Here is a 22,902-nt window from a genome sequence, read left to right on the forward strand (position 1 = left end):
TCTTCTGTAAGGCAAAGAGCATTGTCAATAAAACAAAAACAGTATCCTACAGCATGAGAAAAGATTTTCAAGTCCCCATTTAATAGAAGGCTAATTGAAAAGATATGAGAACTCAAGAAATTAGAAACAATTCCATTGAAAACGCCATCTGGAACCCTGGTGCACGGAGGCTCCCGGAAAGAGCGGCGCAGATCTACCCGGTTGCTGCCACAGTGGAGAGGACTTAGGCAGTACCCCACGAGCAAACTTGAGCCTTGGAACTGCAGGTAGGACCAACTTTTCCCCTGCAAGAAACCTGCCTGGTGAACTCAGGACACACAGAGGCAAAATTCCTCAAAGGCCGGGCACTTCCTGTGTTTACCGGAAGTCCCACACCGGAGGATCCCGGACCGCAGCAGCTCTCTGCTCCCAAACCCCTTGGGAGAGAGACCTCACCGCCTGATCAAGTGGGCACTCCTGAGGCTGCAGAGCGGAGGAGACCACCAACACTGCCCACCCCTGCCCACAACCCTGGCCCAAGAGGCAACTGTATAAGGCCTCTGGGTTCCCGTAGGGGAGGGCCCGGGAGCGGCAGGACCCCTGCGCCTGAGACACTGCCGGAACCTGAAGGAAACAGACCGGATAAACAGTTCTCTGCACCCAAATCCCGTGGGAGGGAGAGCTGAACCTTCAGACAGGCGGACACGCCTGGGAAACCAGAAGAGACTGCACTCTGTGCACATCCAGGCGCCAGAGGAAAACACCAAACGTCATCTGAAACCCTGGTGCACGGAGGCTCCCGGAAGGAGCGGCACAGATTTTCCCGGTTGCTGCCACAGCGGAGAGGACTTAGGCAGTACCCCACGAGCAAACTTGAGCCTTGGAACCACAGGTAGGACCAACTTTTCCCCTGCAAGAAACCTGCCTGGTGAACTCAAGACACAGGCCCACAGGAACAGCTGAAGACCTGTAGAGAGGAAAAACTACACGCCCGAAAGCAGAACACTCTGTCCCCATAACTGGCTGAAAGAAAACAGGAAAACAGGTCTACAGCACTCCTGACACACAGGTTATAGGACAGTCTAGCCACTGTCAGAAATAGCAGAACAAAGTAACACTAGAGATAATCTGATGGCGAGAGGCAAGCGCAGGAACCCAAGCAACAGAAACCAAGACTACATGCCATCATCGGAGCCCAATTCTCCCACCAAAGCAAACACGGAATATCCAAACACACCAGAAAAGCAAGACCTAGTTTCAAAATCATATTTGATCATGATGCTGGAGGACTTCAAGAAAGACATAAAGAACTCCCTTAGAGAACAAGTAGAAGCCTACAGAGAAGAATCGCAAAAATCCCTGAAAGAATTCCAGGAAAACACAATCAAACAGTTGAAGGAATTAAAAATGGAAATAGAAGCAATCAAGAAAGAACACATGGAAACAACCCTGGACATAGAAAATCAAAAGAAAAGACAAGGAGCTGTAGATACAAGCTTCACCAACAGAATTCAAGAGATGGAAGAGAGAATCTCGGGAGCAGAAGATTCCATAGAAATCATTGACTCAACTGTCAAAGATAATGTAAAGCGGAAAAAGCTACTGGTCCAAAACATACAGGAAATCCAGGACTCAATGAGAAGATCAAACCTAAGGATAATAGGTATAGAAGAGAGTGAAGACTCCCAGCTAAAAGGACCAGTAAATATCTTCAACAAAATCATAGAAGAAAACTTCCCTAACCTAAAAAAAAGAGATACCCATAGGCATACAAGAAGCCTACAGAACTCCAAATAGATTGGACCAGAAAAGAAACACCTCCCGTCACATAATTGTCAAAACACCAAACGCACAAAATAAAGAAAGAATATTAAAAGCAGTAAGGGAAAAAGGTCAAGTAACATATAAAGGCAGACCTATCAGAATCACACCAGACTTCTCGCCAGAAACTATGAAGGCCAGAAGATCCTGGACAGATGTCATACAGACCCTAAGAGAACACAAATGCCAGCCCAGGTTACTGTATCCTGCAAAACTCTCAATTAACATAGATGGAGAAACCAAGATATTCCATGACAAAACCAAATTTACACAATATCTTTCTACAAGTCCAGCACTACAAAGGATAATAAAGGGTAAAGCCCAACATAAGGAGGCAAGCTATACCCTAGAAGCAAGAAACTAATCATCTTGGCAACAAAACAAAGAGAATGAAAGCACACAAACATAACCTCACTTCCAAATATGAATATAACGGGAAGCAATAATCACTATTCCTTAATATCTCTCAATATCAATGGCCTCAACTCCCCAATAAAAAGACATAGATTAACAAACTGGATACGCAACGAGGACCCTGCATTCTGCTGCCTACAGGAAACACACCTCAGAGACAAAGACAGACATTACCTCAGAGTGAAAGGCTGGAAAACAATTTTCCAAGCAAATGGTCAGAAGAAGCAAGCTGGAGTAGCCATTCTAATATCAAATAAAATCAATTTTCAACTAAAAGTCATCAAAAAAGATAAGGAAGGACACTTCATATTCATCAAAGGAAAAATCCACCAAGATGAACTCTCAATCCTAAATATCTATGCCCCAAATACAAGGGCACCTACATATGTAAAAGAAACCTTACTAAAGCTCAAAACACACATTGCACCTCACACAATAATAGTGGGAGATTTCAACACCCCACTCTCATCAATGGACAGATCATGGAAACAGAATTTAAACAGAGATGTAGACAGACTAAGAGAAGTCATGAGCCAAATGGACTTAACGGATATTTATAGAACATTCTATCCTAAAGCAAAAGGATATACCTTCTTCTCAGCTCCTCATGGTACTTTCTCCAAAATTGACCATATAATTGGTCAAAAAACGGGCCTCAACAGGTACAGAAAGATAGAAATAATCACATGCGTGCTATCGGACCACCACGGCCTAAAACTGGTCTTCAATAACAATAAGGGAAGAATGCCCACATATACGTGGAAATTGAACAATGCTCTACTCAATGATAACCTGGTCAAGGAAGAAATAAAGAAAGAAATTAAAAACTTTTTAGAATTTAATGAAAATGAAGGTACAACATACCCAAACTTATGGGACACAATGAAAGCTTTGCTAAGAGGAAAACTCATAGCGCTGAGTGCCTGCAGAAAGAAACAGGAAAGAGCATATGTCAGCAGCTTGACAGCACACCTAAAAGCTCTAGAACAAAAAGAAGCAAATACACCCAGGAGGAGTAGAAGGCAGGAAATAATCAAACTCAGAGCTGAAATCAACCAAGTAGAAACAAAAAGGACCATAGAAAGAATCAACAGAACCAAAAGTTGGTTCTTTGAGAAAATCAACAAGATAGATAAACCCTTAGCCAGACTAACGAGAGGACACAGAGAGTGCGTCCAAATTAACAAAATCAGAAATGAAAAGGGAGACATAACTACAGATTCAGAGGAAATTCAAAAAATCATCAGATCTTACTATAAAAACCTATATTCAACAAAACTTGAAAATCTTCAGGAAATGGACAATTTCCTAGACAGATACCAGGTATCGAAGTTAAATCAGGAACAGATAAACCAGTTAAACAACCCCATAACTCCTAAGGAAATAGAAGCAGTCATTAAAGGCCTCCCAACCAAAAAGAGCCCAGGTCCAGACGGGTTTAGTGCAGAATTCTATCAAACCTTCATAGAAGACCTTATACCAATATTATCCAAACTATTCCACAAAATTGAAACAGATGGAGCCCTACCGAATTCCTTCTATGAAGCCACAATTACTCTTATACCTAAACCACACAAAGACCCAACAAAGAAAGAGAACTTCAGACCAATTTCCCTTATGAATATCGACGCAAAAATACTCAATAAAATTCTGGCAAACTGAATTCAAGAGCACATCAAAACAATCATCCACCATGATCAAGTAGGCTTCATCCCAGGCATGCAGGGATGGTTTAATATAAGGAAAACCATCAACGTGATCCATCATATAAACAAACTGAAAGAACAGAACCACATGATCATTTCATTAGATGCTGAGAAAGCATTTGACAAAATTTAACACCCCTTCATGATAAAAGTCCTGGAAAGAATAGGTATTCAAGGCCCATACCTAAACATAGTAAAAGCCATATACAGCAAACCAGTTGCTAACATTAAACTAAATGGAGAGAAACTTGAAGCAATCCCACTAAAATCAGGGACTAGACAAGGCTGCCCACTCTCTCCCTACTTATTCAATATAGTTCTTGAAGTTCTAGCCAGAGCAATCAGACAACAAAAGGAGATCAAGGGGATACAGATCGGAAAAGAAGAGGTCAAAATATGACTATTTGCAGACGACATGATAGTATATTTAAGTGATCCCAAAAGTTCCACCAGAGAACTACTAAAGCTGATAAACAACTTCAGCAAAGTGGCTGGGTATAAAATTAACTCAAATAAATCAGTTGCCTTCCTCTATACAAAAGAGAAACAAGCCGAGAAAGAAATTAGGGAAACGACACCCTTCATAATAGACCCAAATAATATAAAGTACCTCGGTGTGACTTTAACCAAGCAAGTAAAAGATCTGTACAATAAGAACTTCAAGACACTGAGGAAAGAAATTGAAGAAGACCTCAGAAGATGGAAAGATCTCCCATGCTCATGGATTGGCAGGATTAATATAGTAAAAATGGCCATTTTACCAAAAGCAATCTACAGATTCAATGCAATCCCCATCAAAATACCAATCCAATTCTTCAAAGAGTTAGACAGAACAATTTGCAAATTCATCTGGAATAACAAAAAACCCAGGATAGCTAAAGCTATCCTCAACAATAAGAGGACTTCAGGGGGAATCACTATCCCTGAACTCAAGCAGTATTACAGAGCAATAGTGATAAAAACTGCATGGTATTGGTACAGAGACAGACAGATAGACCAATGGAATAGAATTGAAGACCCAGAAATGAACCCACACACCTATGGTCACTTGATTTTTGACAAAGGAGCCAAAACCATCCAATGGAAAAAAGATAGCATTTTCAGCAAATGGTGCTGGTTCAACTGGAGGGCAACATGTAGAAGAATGCAGATCGATCCATGCTTATCACCCTGTACAAAGCTTAAGTCCAAGTGGATCAAGGACCTCCACATCAAACCAGACACACTCACACTAATAGAAGAAAAACTAGGGAAGCATCTGGAACACATGGACACTGGAAAACATTTCCTGAACAAAACACCAATGGCTTATGCTCTAAGATCAAGAATCGACAAATGGGATCTCATAAAACTGCAAAGCTTCTGTAAGGCAAAGGACACTGTGGTTAGGACAAAACGACAACCAACAGATTGGGAAAAGATCTTTACCAATCCTATAACAGATAGAGGCCTTATATCCAAAATATACAAAGAACTCAAGAAGTTAGACCGCAGGGAAACAAATAACCCTATTAAAAAATGGGGTTCAGAGCTGAACAAAGAATTCACAGCTGAGGAATGCCGAATGGCTGAGAAACACCTAAAGAAATGTTCAACATCTTTAGTCATAAGGGAAATGCAAATCAAAACAACCCTGAGATTTCTCTTCACACCAGTGAGAATGGCTAAGATCAAAAACTCAGGTGACAGCAGATGCTGGGGAGGATGTGGAGAAAGAGGAACACTCCTCCATTGTTGGTGGGATTGCAGACTGGTAAAACCATTCTGGAAATCAGTCTGGAGGTTCCTCAGAAAATTGGACATTGAACTGCCTGAGGATCCAGCCATACCTCTCTTGGGCATATACCCAAAAGATGCCTCAACATATAAAAGAGACACGTGCTCCACTATGTTCATCGCAGCCTTATTTATAATAGCCAGAAACTGGAAAGAACCCAGATGCCCTTCAACAGAGGAATGGATACAGAAAATGTGGTACATCTACACAATGGAATATTACTCAGCTATCAAAAACAACGAGTTTATGAAATTCGTAGGCAAATGGTTGGAACTGGAAAATATCATCCTGAGTGAGCTAACCCACTCACAGAAAGACATACATGGTATGCACTCATTGATAAGTGGCTATTAGCCCAAATGCTTGAATTACCCTAGATCCCTAGAACAAAGGAAACTCAAGACGGATGATCAAAATGTGAATGCTTCACTCCTTCTTTAAATGAGGAAAAAGAATACCCTTGGCAGGGAAGGGAGAGGCAAAGATTAAAACAGAGACTGAAGGAACACCCATTCAGAGCCTGCCCCACATGTGGCCCATACATATACAGCCACCCAATTAGACAAGATGGATGAAGCAAAGAAGTGCAGACCGACAGGAGCCGGATGTAGATCGCTCCTGAGAGACACAGCCAGAATACAGCAAATACAGAGGCGAATGCCAGCAGCAAACCACTGAACTGAGAATAGGTCCCCCGTTGAAGGAATCAGAGAAAGAACTGGAAGAGCTTGAAGGTGCTCGAGACCCCAAAAGTACAACAATGTCAAGCAACCAGAGCTTCCAGGGACTAAGCCACTACCTAAAGACTATACATGGACTGACCCTGGACTCTGTCCCCATAGGTAGCAATGAATATCCTAGTAAGAGCACCAGTGGAAGGGGAAGCCCTGGGTCCTGCTAAGACTGAACCCCCAGTGAACTAGACTATGCGGGGAGGGTGGCAATGGGGGGGAGGTTTGGGAGGGGAACACCCACAAGGAAGGGGAGGGGGGAGGGTGATGTCTGTCCGGAAACCGGGAAAGGGAATAACACTTGAAATGTATATAAGAAATACTCAAGATAATAAAAAAAAATAAAATAAAAAAAAAAGAAACAATTCCATTAAAATGAGGTATAGATCTAAACAGAAAATTCTCATTCATTGTCTGAGAAACATTTAAAGAAATGTACAGCATCCTAATTCATCAGTGGAATGCAAATTAAGACCACTTTAATATTCCATCTTATACTTCTCAGACTGGCTAAGATCAATCAAACAAATGGCAGTTTGTGTTGGTAAGGATGTTGATTCAGGGAAACACTTCTTCAGTGCTGATGGCAGTACAAACTCATAAACACATTATGAAAATCAAAATGGAGGTGTCTCATAAAACTGCAAATCTATCTACCTCAAGATCCACTTATACCACTTGGGTATATACTCTAATGGTGCCCCATCCCATCCTACCAAAAGGACACTTCTTAGCTATGTTCATAATGGCTTTATTAATAATGGGTAATAACTGGAATCAACCGAGATATCTATCAATCAAGAATGGATAGAGAAAATGTGGTACATCTATACAATGGAGTATTACTTGGCTTTTCTTTAAAAATTACATCGTAAAAGAATGGAACTTTAAAAAAAGTTCAGGATGAGGCAACCCATGTCCAGAAAGAATACCACGATATATAATCACTTATAAGTGTATATTCAGTGTTAAGTAAAGTACAATCACACTAAAATCCCCAGTCCCAGTGGAGTTAGATAAAGAGGAATGATCTACAGGGGACACATGAATCTCTTTGAGAACAGGAAATAGAAATTTTGTGGGTAGACTAGGACCAGTTGAGGATGGGAACAGGAATGATCAGGTTGGGGAGGGTGGAATGGAGGGAAAGAGTTTGGAGTGAGACACTGGAATAGCTTGGCTTTTAAAAGCCCATGGGGTCTTCAGTAGCCTCTCTGCATTCGTGCTGTGGTTGTTTAGCTTGGGGATTTGTTGGACTGCTAACATTGGGAGTGGGGATGTCTCTAAATCTTTTTTCTGCATGTGGGACCATATTCTTATTACTGGATTGCCTCATTCACCCTTGATAGAAACGTATATGTCTAGTTTTATTGTATCATGCTATGCCATGTTTGGTTGCTATCACTGGAAGGCCTGAAGGAAAATGAAGGAGCAGTGGATCTTGAGGAAAGGGGAGGTGAGAGAATAACTGGAACAAGAAGGAAGGGAAGGCTGCAGTCAACATGCAGGTTATGAGAGAAAAATAAATATAAAAAATCAATGTAACTTTAGAGGTTCCCACCTGTACAAGGATAAATATGACCACCGTCTTTGATCAAATGGAACACACATTAATTTTATTCCTTTGGTGGCATTATGTAGGCTCTTTTGAATAATATTGTCTTATACTTTGCCACATTATTTCATGTATCCTCAATTCATTCCTTTATGCATTGGAAAACTTAGACCTATGCTACTATAAATAAGACTTAAACCTTCCCCTTTTAACCCAGGTAGTTAGAAAAACAACCTTCTTACACAAGATACCTCATACCACACTGATTAATGGTTCTAGAGCCCAGAACCCATGTTATGTGTTTTTATGCTGGTAGTCAGACATAGTTGAAAAATCCACCCTTCGTGCCATCCCCTATGTATCTGATGATAAAATTGAGATTACAGAAAAAATGCCTAACAGATTAGTAGATGTACTCCAATATTGCTGCCAACTTGCAATGGAATCTCCAAAAATTTAGCAATTCTAGACTATGCGTAAGAAGCACACCTGAGTGGTCTTGGGGATGTCCCTGGCCACAAGTAATTACCAAATATTACTCTACTGAATAAATTAATCAGAAAGGTCTTCATTTTTTACAAGAGGGTTGGCTGCTTCCAGTTTGTTCTTTATCTGACCCTACCCATGTAGTGCTGTCACAAGAGACTTTCTACTTCTCCTTAAAATGGATTCAGTTCTATCCCCTATAACTCAAGGATGTGGCCCTAGCCAAGAAATTAGGTATACCCTTTAATCATTTTGCTAAAGTAGTTTCATTAACACAGAGATATAGGTAGCTAAACACAAAAATGAGGAGGTATTCTGGCTTGATATAGCTACCTAAGCCAAGCACAAATAGCAGAGATTTTGCCTGGTGTACTGAATATCCTATTAATATTATGGACATCCTAAGCTGTAAAGAACTGCATCCTGAGAGGCCAATGTTCACAGTACTCCAATAAAGAATATAAGAGACAATTTGCCTTCTGCCTAAAGTGGTGTGAGATACTCCACATCCCAAAGCAAACAGTCCACCATTCATGTTTGCAAAAGACTGCTCTAGATTCATCTTTACATCTCTATCCCATATTGCCCCTTTCCAAATAAGGTCTTATTATGCCACATTTTTATGATGACGGTATCAAACCATTCTCCTTGGCCCTAACATGGCCTTCTTCATATGCCAATCTTAGGATTAATAATTCTGTTTTTATGAATACCTCCCCCAGCCTCCTGCTTTAGGTAAGTTGGCATTGAGCCTTCATTTTATTAAAAAACAACACTCTCCCTTGTCAATTTCTACTAGGTGGGCCTCCTTCACAAGTGTCACAGAAAATTTCATTCTATGCCAAAATGGGTACCTACAGTCTCCTATTTTGGTCAAGTTCAGTTTTCAATTTCCCTTTCTCTTAAAGTGGCTTAACCCAAGACTTTCAGATGAAAGGAATTATAGACAAAAGAGGTTATCTGTGACTTCCATGCTTTTTTCAAGAGATCTTCAGACCTACCTCCTCTGACACTTAGGACCTAAAATCTACCCTTCTAACTGAAATTATGTAACATCTTTTTTTGTATGACCTATGTGTCCAGGTGTATACCTTTGCAACCCAAGAGAATATAGACAATAATGATTAAGGTTTTTCTGGTAGAAAAGTAAAAACTATGAGCCCAAACTCTTCACCCCATGCTTCAAGGTGTCCATGAAGAAAAGGAAATGTCCTATTCTCTGGGTCTACACTTATGTAGCTGATGCTAAGTTTGAGGAGTACAAAGGATTATGGACTACAATCTAAGTGGCTAAGAACAATGATCAGACTGATATCAATCAGAACCATGGGAGGAATGACTATTCTAGACTATGATGAAGAGTTGGTTCCCAATGTGGTAACTCCCATATACTCCCCTAGGCACAAGTTATTTTGGGGCATTTATTTTATTTTATTTTATTTTATTTTATTTTTGGTAAAACAAAAACAGTGCATTTATTGAATTAGACACCTAGGTCTTTTTTTAATTCTTTTTTTAATTAACTTGAGTATTTCTTTTTTTATAACTTTTTTTATTAACTTGAGTATTTCTTCTATACATTTCGAGTGTTATTCCCTTTCACAGATCCAGGGCAAACATCTCCCTCCCCCCTCCCCTTCCTTATGGGTGTTCCCCTCCCAACCCTGCCCCCATTGCCGCCCTCACCCCAACAGTCTAGTTCACTGGGGGTTCAGTCTTACCAGGACCCAGGGCTTCCCCTTCCACTGGTGCTCTTACTGGGATATTCATTGCTACCTATGAGGTCAGAGTCCAGGGTCAGTCCATGTATAGTATTTACGAAGTGGCTTAGTCCCTGGAAGCTCTGGTTGCTTGGCATTGTTGGACATATGGGGTCTCGAGCCCCTTCAAGCTCTTCCAGTTCTTTCTCTGATTCCTTCAACGGGGGTCCTATTCTCAGTTCAGTGGTTTGCTGCTGGCATTCGTTTTATTTGCTGTATTCTGGCTGTGTCTCTCAGGAGCGATCTACATCCGGCTCCTGTCAGTCTGCACTTCTTTGCTTCATCCATCTTGTCTAATTGGGTGGCTGTAAATGTATGGGCCACATGTGGGGCAGTCTCTGAATGGGTGTTCCTTCAGTCTCTGTTTTAATCTTTGCCTCTCTCTTCCCTGCCAAGGGTATTCTTGTTCCCCTTTTAAAGAAGGAGTGAAGCATTCACATTTTGATCATCCCTCTTGAGTTTCAATTGTTCTAGGCATCTAGGGTAATTCAAGCATTTGGGCTAATAGCCTCTTATCAATGAGTGCATGCCATGTGTGTTTTTCTGTGATTGGGTTACCTCACTCACGATGATATTTTGCAGTTCCAACCATTTGCCTACGAATTTCATAAAGTCATCGTTTTTGATAGCTGAGTAATATTCCATTGTATAGATGTACCACATTTTCTGTATCCATTCCTCTGTTGAAGGGCATCTGGGTTCTTTCCAGCTTCTGGCTATTATAAATAAGGCTGCGATGAACATAGTGGAGCACGTGTCTTTTTTATATGTTGGGGCATCTTTTGGGTATATGCCCAAGAGAGGTATAGCTGGATCCTCAGGCAGTTCAAGGTCCAATTTACTGAGGAACCTCCAGACTGATTTCCAGAATGGTTGTATCAGTCTGCAACCCCACCAACAATGGAGGAGTGTTCCTCTTTCTCCACATCCTCTCCAGCATCTGCTGTCACCTGAGTTTTTGATCTTAGCCATTCTCACTGGTGTGAGGTGAAATCTCAGGGTTGTTTTGATTTGCATTTCCCTTATGACTAAAGATGGTGAACATTTCTTTAGGTGTTTCTCAGCCATTCACAATTCCTCAGCTGTGAATTCTTTGTTTAGCTCTGAACCCCATTTTTTAATAGGGTTATTTGTCTCCCTGTGGTCTAACTTCTTGAGTTCTTTGTATATTTTGGATATAAGGCCTCTATCTGTTGTAGGATTGGTAAAGATCTTTTCCCAATCTGTTGGTTGCCGTTTTGTCCTAACCACAGTGTCCTTTGCATTACAGAAGCTTTGCAGTTTTATGAGATCCCATGTGTCGATTCTTGATCTTAGAGCATAAGCCATTGGTGTTTTGTTCAGGAAATTTTTTCCAGTGCCCATGTGTTCCAGATGCTTCCCTAGTTTTTCTTCTATTAGTTTGAGTGTATCTGGTTTGATGTGGAGGTTCTTGATACACTTGGACTTAAGCTTTGTACAGGGTGACAAGCATGGATCGTTCTGCATTCTTCTACATGTTGCCCTCCAGTTGAACCAGCACCATTTGCTGAAAATGCTATCCTTTTTCCATTGAATGGTTTTGGCTCCTTTGTCAAAAATCAGGTGCCCATAGTTGTGTGGGTTCATTTCCCTTATTGCTTTTAATATTCTTTCTTTATTTTGTGCGTTTGGTGTTTTTACTATTATGTGACAGGGGGAGTTTCTTTTCTGGTCCAGTCTATTTGGAGTTCTGTAGGCTTCTTGTATGCATATGGGTATCTCTTTCTTTAGGTTAGGGAAGTTTTCTTCTATGATTTTGGTGAAGATATTGACTGTTCCTTTGAGCGGTGAGTCTTCACTCTCTTCTATACCTATTATCCTTTGCTTTGATCTTCTCATTGAGTCCTGGATTTCCTGTATGTTTTGGACCTGTAGCTTTTTCTGATTTCCATTATCTTTGACATTTGAGTTGATGATTTCTATGAAATCTTCTGCTCCTGAGATTCTCTCTTCTATCTCTTCTATTCTGTTGGTGAAGCTTGTATCTATGGCTCCTTGTCTCTTCTTTTGGTTTTCTATGGCCTACTTGTGTATTTGTTCCTAACCTACCCAATCTCTTGTTTCTCTTTGGAATGTGGCCTTAGACCTCCTTCCTTAGACCTTCTTTTTCTTTCAAAGAGGGCATAAAAATTAAATCCTTCCTCCAAAGAATGATCATATTACATATGCATGTAAACAAGGTGGACATTGGAACAATCTAATTGGGGATCACCAATTTTTTTACAAGCAAAACCTTCAAACCAAACAGTTTGTGTTCAATCACCTCACCGGTATTGCAAGGTCACATGATTTCTGGCCTGCCCCGGACAACTGAATACAAATGTCAAAAGATATTTAGAATTCCAAATATATACAAATAGAAAGGAAATTTCCATTTAGTAGCATACTCAAGATTTCAAAAATACAGTTGAGAAAGTAATATTAATTGCTTTGATACAACAAGACAAAATACATGCAAAGACAGAAACATCACAGTAAGAACAAATCACTCATTGGAACTCCTTGCTGCATTCTACCAGGTTAGGAAAGCAACCAATTCCATTTTTAAAGTTTTACGAGTGAGTATGTTATCAACCATGATCACCATATACAGCAGAGAAAACTTTTATCATTTATAAAGTAAAAAGGACATTTCATGACAAATGCATAAAGGATGACAGTATTAAACATGAAAGTACAAGGCAAATAAATATTATTAGAGGATTATGAGAACAGAGAACCAGGAAGAAATTCATCAAGTACAACAGAGTGAAACTTCAAACCCACAGTACCAGGAAAAGATCAAATAAACAGCAAACTTTAACATAAAAACAAACAAACAAAACAAAACAAACAGAACCAAAAAATCTCCAAAAGAATCAATAAAATCATAAGAACTTTTAAATACTTCCTAATGATTATTTTAAAGATAAATGCCTTTTACTCACAAAAAGAGAAATGAAGATTAGCTCATAGGACTGAAAGTAAGAGCAACTGTCCTTGTATCTGAAAGAAAAACAACTGACAGGAATAAGCACTTACTGACAAAGAACAACAGAATGGAAACACTCTAACAAGTGAGTATATATAGAAAGTAAGACAGTATAACTATTGTGATATGTGGTAATGTAGACTTCATAACAAAATTAGTGAGAATAGATAGTTAATAGCTAAATTTTAGTAAAACAATTTTTTCTAATCCATCAAGAATGTATAACTATTACAAACATAAAGATACCAAATCTTTGGGCTCCCAAATTCATATAATAAATGCTAATGGAAAAAGTCATATATGTCCTGGTAAAATAATAATCAGTAATTTCAATAACAATTTCAATATTAGTAATGATAATTTATCATCATTATCATTATCTGTGTTTTTTGCTGGTCAGATTTCTCTACTAAAGTACCCTAGAAAAAGCAACATTAAAAAAGAAGGGTTTGTGTTGGGAACACAAGGCGTACATATTCAATTCAATGGGGTTCTGAGCCAGGCTATAGAGTAGGTGCATTAGCTAAATGAGATCCTGAGTGCTGGAAACATTGATGATGCCTTACAGTGCTACTCTGAAACAATTAAGCTAGATCCCCAGAACCATGTGCTCTATAACAATCGCTCTGCAGCCTATGCCAAGAAAGAAGACTATCAGAACACCTATGAAGATAACTGCAAGACTCTTGACCTGAACCCCGATTGGGGCAAAGGTTATTCAAGAAAAGCAGCAGTCCTTGAGTTCCTAAACAAGTGTGAAGAGGTCAAAAGTACCTGTGAAGAAGGTTTAAAACATGAAGCCAGCACTCACAGAGAGCTCAGAGGTAGCCCCCTACATGCAACTTCAGCTGCGGGACCACAGGTAAGACTATTCTGCTCCAAGCAACCTGCCTGGTGGACTCAGGACACAGGCCCACAGGAACAGCAGTAGGCAGGAAAGACTACACGCCCAAAAGCAGAACACTCTGTTCACATAACTGGCTGAAAGAAAACAGGAAAACAGGGCAACATCACTCCTGACACACAGGCCTATAGGACAGTCTAGCCGCTGTCAGAAATAGCAAAACAAGGTAACACCAGAGACAACCTGATGGCGAGAGGCAAGCACAGGAAAACAAGCAACAGAAACCAAGACTACATGGCATCATTGGAGCTGAATTCTCCCACCAAAGCAAACACTGAATATCCAAACACACCAGAAAAATAAGATATAGATTTAAAATCATATTTGATGATGATGATGGAGGACTTCAAGAAAGACATAAAGAACTCCCTTAGAGAAACGCAGGAAAACATAAATAAACAAGTAGAAGCCTATAGAGAGGAATCACAAAAATCCCTGAAAGAATTCCAGGAAAACACAATCAAACAGTTGAAGGAATAAAAAATGGAAATAGAAGCATTAAAGAAAGCACAAAGGGAGACAACCCTGGATATAGAAAACCAAAGGAAGAGACAAGGAGCCATAGAAACAAGCATCGCCAACAGAATACAAGAGATAGAAGAGAGAATCTCAGGAGCAGAATATTCCATAGAAATCATCTCCACAACTGTCAAAGATAATGTAAAACAGAAAAAGCTACTGGTCCAAAACATACAGGAAATCCAGGACTCAAAGAGAAGATCAAACCTAAGGATAATAGGTATAGAAGAGAGTGAAGATTCCCAGCTCAAAGGACCAGTAAATATCTTCAACAAAATCATAGAAGAAAACTTCCCTAACCTAAAGAAAGAGATACCCATAAGCATACAAGAAGCCTACAGAACTAAAAATAGATTGGACCAGAAAAGAAACTCCTCCTGTCACATAATAGTCAAAACACCAAATCAACAAAACAAAGAGAGAATATTAAAAGAAGTAAGGGAAAAAAGTCAAGTAACATATAAAGGCAGACCCATCAGAATCACACCAGACTTCTCATCGGAGACTATGAAAGACAGAAGATCCTGAACAGATGTCATACAGACCGTAAGAGAACACAAATGCCAGCTCAGGTTACTGTATCCTGCAAAACTCTCCATTAACATAGATGGAGAAACCAAGATATTCCATGACAAAACCAAATGTACACAATATCTTTCTATAAATCCAGCCCTACCAAGGATAATAAATGGTAAAGCCCAACATAAGGAGGCAAACTACACCCTAGTAAAGACAAGGGACTAATCGTCTTGGCAACAAAACAAAGAGAAAACAAGGACACAAACGTAATCTCACATCCAAATACGAATATAACAGGAAGCAACAATCACAATTTCTTAATATTTCTCAACATCAATGGACTCAACTCTCCAATACAAAGACATAGATTAACAAACTGGATACGCAATGAGAACCCTGCATTCTGCTGACTACAGGAAACACACCTTAGAGACAAAGACAGACACTACCACAGAGAGAAAGCCCGGAGAACAAATTTTCCAAGCAAATGGTTGGAAGAAGCAAGCTGGAGTAGCCATTCTAATATCAAATAAAATCGATTTTCAACTAAAAATCCTCAAAAAAGATAAGGAAGGACACTTCATATTCATCAAAGGAAAAATCCACCATGACAAACTCTCAATCCTAAATATCTATGCTCAAAAGACAATGACACCTACATACATAAAAGAAACCTTACTAAAGCTCAAAACACACATTGCATCTCACACAATAATAGTAGGAGATTTTAACACCCCAATCTCATCAATGGACAGATCACGAAGACAGAAATTAAACAGAGACATAGACAAACTAAGAGAAGTCATGAACCAAGTGGACTTAACAGATATTTATAGAACATTCTATCCTAAGGCAAAAGGATATACCTTCTTCTGACCATCTCATGGTACTTTCTCCAAAATTGATTGTATAATTGGTCATAAAACAGGCCTCAATAGATACAGAAAGATAGAAATAATCCCATGTGTCTTATGAGACTACCACGGGCTAAAGCTGGTCTTCAACCAATAAGGGAAGAATGCCCACATATATATGGAAGTTGAACCATGCTCTACTCAATGATAACCTGGTCAAGGAAGAAATAAAGAAATTAAAGACTTCTTAGAATTTAATGAAAATGAAGATACAACATACCCAAATTTATGTGACACAATGAAAGGTGTGCTAAGAGGAAATCACATAGCCCTTGGGGCCTGCAGAAAGAAACAGGAGAGAGCATATATCAGCAACTTGACAGCACACCTAAAAGCTCTAGAACAAAAAGAAGCAAATACACCCAGGAGGAGTAGAAGGCAAGAAATAATCAAACTTAGAGATGAAATCAACCAAATAGAAACAAAAAGGACTGTACAAAGAATCAACAGAAACAAAAGCTGGTCCTTTGAGAAAATCAACAAGATAGATAAACCCTTAGCCAGACTAGTGAGAGGACCCAGAGAGTGTGTCCAAATTAACAAAATCAGAAATGAAAAGGGAGATATAACTACAGAATCAGAGGAAATTCAAAAAAATCATCAGATCCTACTACAAAAGCCTATATTCAACAAAACTTGAAAATCTGCAGGAAATGGACAATTTCCTAGACAGATACCAGGTACCAAAGTTAAATCTGGAACAGATAAATCAATTAAACAACCCCATGACTCCCAACAAAATAGAAGCAGTCCTTAAAGTTCTCCCAACAAAAAAGAGCCCAAGTTCAGACTGGTTCAGTGCAGAATTCTATCAGACCTTCATAGAAGACCTCATACCAATACTATCCAAATTATTCCACAAAATTGAAACAGATGGAGCACTCCCAAATGCCTTCTATGAAGCCACATTTACTCTTATACCTAAACCACACAAAGACCCAACAAAGAAAGAGAACTTCAGACCAATTTCCCTTATGAATATCGACGCAAAAATACTCAATAAAATTCTGGCAAACCGAACACAAGAGCACATCAAAATAATCATCCACCATGATCAAGTAGGCTTCATCCCAGTCACGTAGGGATGGTTTAATATACGGAAAACCATCAAAGTAATCCATTATATAAACAAACTTAAAGAACAAAACCACATGATCATGTCATTAGATGCTGAGAAAGCATTTGACAAAATTCAACACCCCTTCATGATAAAAGTACTGGAAAGAATAGGAAGTCAAGACCCAAACCTAAACAGAATAAAAGCCATATACAGCAAACCAGTAGCTAATGTTAAACTAAATGGAGAGAAACTTGAAGCAATCCCACTAAAATCAGGGAATAGACTATTATTCAATATAGCACTTGAAGTCCTAGCCACAGCAATCAGACAACAAAAGGAGGTCAAAGGGATACAAATTGGAAGGGGAAAAAGTCAAAATATCACTATTTGCAGATGGTATGATAGTTTTCTTAAGTGATCCCAAAAGTTCCACCAGAGAACTACTAATCCTGATAAACACCTTCAGCAAATGGTTAGGTATAAAATTACCTCAAATAAATCAGTAGCCTTCCTTTACACAAAACAGAAACAAGCCGAGAAAGAAATTAGGGAAATGACACCCTTCATAATAGTCCCAAATAATATAAAATACCTTGGTGTGACTTTAACCAAGCAAGTGAAAGATCCATATGATAAGAACGTCAAGCCTCTGAAGAAAAAAACTGAAGAAGACCTCAGAAGATGGAAAGATCTCCCATGCTCATGGATTGGCAGGATTAATATAGTAAAAATGGCCATTTTACCAAAAGCTATGTACAGATTCAATGCAATCCCCATCAAAATACCAATCCAATTCTTCAAAGAGTTAGACAGAACAATTTGAAAATTCATATGAAATAACAAAAACCCAGGATAGCTTAAACTATCCTCCACAATAAAAGGACTTCTGGGGGAATCGCTATCCCTGAACTCAAGCAGTATTACAGGGCAATAGTGATAAAAACTGCATGGTATTGGTACAGAGATAGACAGATAGACCAGTGGAATAGAATTGAAGACCCAGAAATGAACTCACACACCTATGGTCACTTGATTTTTGACAAAGGAGTCAAAACCATCCCATGGAAAAAAGATAGCATTTTCAGCAAATGATACTAGTTCAACTGGAGGTCAGGATGTAGAAGAATGCAGATCGATCCATGCATATCACCCTGTACACAGCTTAAGGCCAGGTGGATCAAGGACCTCCACCTCAAACTGGATACACTCAAACTAATAGAAGAAAAAGTGGGGAAGCATCTCGAACACATAGGCATTGGAGAAAATTTCCTGAACAAAACACCTGAACACTTGATCTTAGGCTTATGCTTTAAGATCAAGAATCGACAAATGGGATCTCATAAGACTACAAAATTTCTGTAAGGTAATGGACACTGTTGTTAGGACAAAACGACCACCAACAGATTGGGAAAAGATCTTTACCAATCCTCCAACAGAGAGAGGACTTATATCCAAAATATACAAAGAACTCAAGACATTAGACTGCAGGGAGACAAATACCCCTATAAAAATGGTGGACAGAGCTAAACAAAGAATTCCCAGCTGAGGAATGCTGAATGGCTGAGAAAAACCTAAAGAAATGTTCAACATCTTTAGTCATAAGGGAAATGCAAATCAAAATGAACCAGAGATTAAACTTCACACCACTGAGAATGGCTAAGATCAAAAACTCAGGTGCCAGCAAATGCTGGCGAGGATGTGGAGAAAGAGGAACACTCCTCCATTGTTGGTGGGATTGCAGACTGTTACACTATTCTGGAAATCAGTCTGGACGTTCCTCAGAAAATTGGACATTGAACTACCTGAGGACCCAGCTATACCTCTCTTGGGCATATACCCAAAAGATGTCCCAATATATAACAAAGACACATGCTCCACTATGTTCATAGCAGCCTTATTTATAATAGCTAGAAGCTGGAAAGTACCTAGATGCCCTTCAACAGAGGAATGGATACAGAAAATGTGGTACATCTACACAATGGAATATTACTCAGCTATCAAAAACAATGACTTTATGAAATTCATAGGCAAATGGTTGGAACTGGAAAATATCATACTGAATGAGATAACCCAATCACAGAAAAACACACATAGTATGCAATCATTGATACGTGGCTATTAGTCCAAATTCTTGAATTACCCTAGATGCAGAAAACACATGAAACTCAAGAAGGATGACCAAAATGTGAATGCCTCACTCCTTCTTTAAAAGGGGAACAAGAATACCCTTGGCAGAGAATAGGGAAGCAAACTTTAGAACAGAGGCAGAAGGAACACCCATTCAGAGCCTGCCCCACATGTGACCTATACATATACAGCCACCCAATTTGATAAGATGGATGAAGCTAAGAAATGCTGGCTGACAGGAACCGGATGTAGATCACTCCTGAGAGACACAGCCAGAATACAGCAAATACATAGGCGAATGCCAGCAGCAAACCACTGAACTGAGAATAGGACCCTCGTTGAAGGAAACTTAGAAAGGACTGAAAGAGCTTGAAGGGGCTTGAAACCCCATATGAACAACCTTGCCAACCAACCAGAGCTTCCAAGTACTAAGCCACTACCCAAAGACTATACATGGACTGACCCTGGGCTCCAACCTCATAAGTAGTAATGAATAGCATAGTAAGAGCACCAGTGGAAGGGGAAGCCCTTGGTTCTGCCAAGACTGAACCCCCAGTGAATGTGATTGTTGGGGGGAGGGTGGTAATGGGGGAAGGATGGGGAGGGGAATACCCACCGAATAGGGGAGGGGAAGGGACTGGGGGGATGTTGGCCGGGAAACCGGGAAGTGGAATAACAATCAAAATGTAAATAAGAAATACTCAAGTTAATAAAGATGAACAAAAAAAATGAAGCCAACTATTTCCTGCTTAAAGAGGGCTTGCAGAACATGGAGGCCAGGTTGGCCGACAGGAAATTCATGAATCCTTTCAGGTTGCCTAATCTGTACCACAAGTTGTTCAATGATCCCAGGACCAGAACACTGCTCAGTGACCCCACCTACAAGAAATCATAGAGAAGCTACAGAACAAGCTTTCAGACATGGACATGAAGCTACAAGATCTCTGGCACCTTGACTACTCTGTGCCCTCCTTGGGATTGATCTGGACAGTATGGATGAAAAGGAAGTGGCTGCAGCACTCCCCACAAGGAGGCCAAGTCAGAACCAATGGAAGAAGATCTTCCAGAGAACAAGAAACAGGCACTGAAAGGAATGGAGTTGGGAAATGCCTACAAGAAGAAAGATTTTGACAAGTTCCTGAAGCATTATGACAGGGCCAAGCAGCTGAACCCTATCGATATGACTTATATAACTCATAAAGCAGCTTTGCACTTTGAGAAGGGTGACTCCAACAAATGCCAGGAGCTCTGTGAGAAGCCACTGAAGTGGGCAGAGAGAACAGAAAAGACTTCCACAAGATCACCAAAGCTTATGCCCAAACTGGCAATTGCTATCTCAGATAAGAAAGTTACAAGGATGCTATCCATTTCTAAAACAAGTCTCTGGCAGAGCACTGAACTGCAGAAGTGCTCAAGATGTGCCAGCAGAAAGAGAATATTCTGAAGGAATAAGAACAACTGGCTTATATCAACCCTGACTTGGCTTTGGAGGAAAAGATTAAGAGCAATGAATGATTCCAGAAAGGGGACTAACACCAGGCCACGATGCACTATACAGAAGCCATTTGAAAAAAACCCAAGAAGTGCCAAATGGTACAGAAACTAAGCTGCCTGCTACACCAAGATCCTGGAGTTTCAGCTGGAACTCAAGGACTGTGAAGAGTGCATCCATCTAGAGCTAACCTTCATCAAGGGCTATACACAGAAATGATCTGCTCTGGAAGCTGTGAGGGGACTATACAAAAGCCATGGATATGTACCAAAAGACATTAGACCTGGACTCCAACTGTAAGGAAGCAGCAGATAGTTACCAATGATGTATGATGGCACAGTACAACAGGCATGATAGCCCTGAAGATGTGAAGCAGAGGGCCAGTGCTGACCCTGAGGTCAGTGGCAGATAATGAGTGACCCATACAGGGATTTCATCCTATATCAGATGAAAAAGGACCCCCCCAGGCTCTGAGTGAACACTTAAAAGAATCCTGTAAATATCACAGAAGATCCAGAAGCTGATGGATGTGGGTCTGATTGCAATTCAGTGATTACTTGCTTGTCCCCTCTTCCATTCGCCAATGAGGAAAGGCAAGCTGGGATGGTGGCAAGCAGCTCTGGGCCGAGGTGGGAGGAAAAAAAATCTTATATTTTTATTTATACCTGTCTACAAGGAAGACAGACTCATCCAGCACTACCTCTGTCCCTCCTAGCACATGCATGGTCTCTTTACTGATGCCTTTAATTCTGAGTGTCCTTCCCTGCCCACTCCCAGACTCCCTCTCACTGTCTCAGCTGCTTCCCTGTACTATAGTTGGTTATTTTTTAATTGGGGCAGTGGGTGCATACAGGGAGGGTAGTGTACTCTTCCCAACCTCTGGTCACTGTTGTCTTTACTTGTTCTTACCCACATCCTTCCTCAATAAAACAAACCAGTCAGGTAGGGTTACATGTTAAAAAAGTAAAGGGTTTATAATGACTCACCATTCCAGAGTGTGGTCCATTACATCAGATAGTCATAGCAGCAGGAGCTTTAGGCAGCTAGTGATTCTGCATTTACAATCAGAAAGAAGAGGGAGATCAATGTAGCTATTCAGGCTCCCTTTCCCTTTTAAATTCACTCCAGGAACCTGGGCAATAAAGTATGCCTCCCACATTTAGGGTGAGTTTGCCTACTTAAGTTAAGCCAGTCAAAAAGACAATCTCTGATAGACAAACCAGAGGCTAACCAACTCTAGATAAACCATAAAAGGCATTTTCATAGGCTCCTTTTCTTCCTAATTATAGGTCCTTTTGACCATCCATATAAAACACCACATCATCCAAATTTAAACTAATAAACATCAGAGCAAGATTAGACCATATATAGAGTGGAATTAACAGATCCCTACAGTGTATTTTATTAATATATATGGCAAACACATTCTTCTTGGTAACCCATTGAATCACCTCTAAAATATACCACAATTTATTTTGAAAATTAAGTGTTAACAAATGCAAAACTATAAACATAGTTTATTTTCTTAAATATAGAATTAAAACAAAAATCAATAACAGGAAAAGAACAGAATTTATACAAATATGCAGGTACCCATCAACATAAGTACTCCACTAGGTTTAAAAGTTAGCAATACAAAGAGAGGTTCATTTTGCCATTTTCATTCACTGCTTTTCTTACTTATTTACTTATTTATATGACTAGAGATATTTTGTCTGCACATATGTCTGTACAGCACATACATGTATGGTACATGGGAAATTCAGAAGAGGGTGTTAGATCCCACTAGGACTGGAGTTACACAGAGTTGTTAGCTAGTATGTGGATCTGAAAATTGAGCACGGATCCTCTGGGAGAACAGCCAGTTCCTTTAACTGCCAAGGAATGTCTTCAGCCTCATATTTCCGTATTGTTCAGTCTCCTGTATTGACATCTCAGATCCCATGACTTCTACCTACTATTACTTTCTTCTTTCAATAGTTATCCAGTGGTAGTTTGAGTAAGATGTCTTTGATGTTCTCAGGCATTTCAATACTTAGTCCCCAGTTGGTGGCTATTTGGGGGAGTCTTAGGAGGTATGGTCTTGATAAAGGAACTATGTCATTAGAGGCATGTTTTGAAAGCTATAATACAATATTTCAAATTT

The 22,902-nt window shown here is 39.8% G+C and overlaps 1 protein-coding gene and 1 pseudogene across 2 annotated transcripts in view; one reads left to right on the forward strand and one right to left on the reverse strand.

Moving 5' to 3' along the window:
• Tesl1 (testin LIM domain protein like 1) overlaps nt 1-22,902 on the reverse strand; it is a 58,873-nt gene that overhangs the window by 14,773 nt on the left and 21,198 nt on the right. For both annotated transcript variants that reach the window (XM_039100397.2, XM_039100398.1), the window contains exon 2: nt 21,743-21,808. In XM_039100397.2, the coding sequence (XP_038956325.1) occupies nt 21,743-21,745 (3 nt within the window). In that variant the 5' untranslated portion in view covers nt 21,746-21,808. The remainder of the gene's footprint in view (nt 1-21,742; nt 21,809-22,902) is intronic.
• On the forward strand, nt 9,796-21,309 carry LOC134484112 (stress-induced-phosphoprotein 1-like; annotated as a pseudogene).

Source organism: Rattus norvegicus, chromosome X (assembly GCF_036323735.1).
Source record: "Rattus norvegicus strain BN/NHsdMcwi chromosome X, GRCr8, whole genome shotgun sequence".
Classification (NCBI taxonomy): Eukaryota; Metazoa; Chordata; class Mammalia; order Rodentia; family Muridae; genus Rattus; species Rattus norvegicus.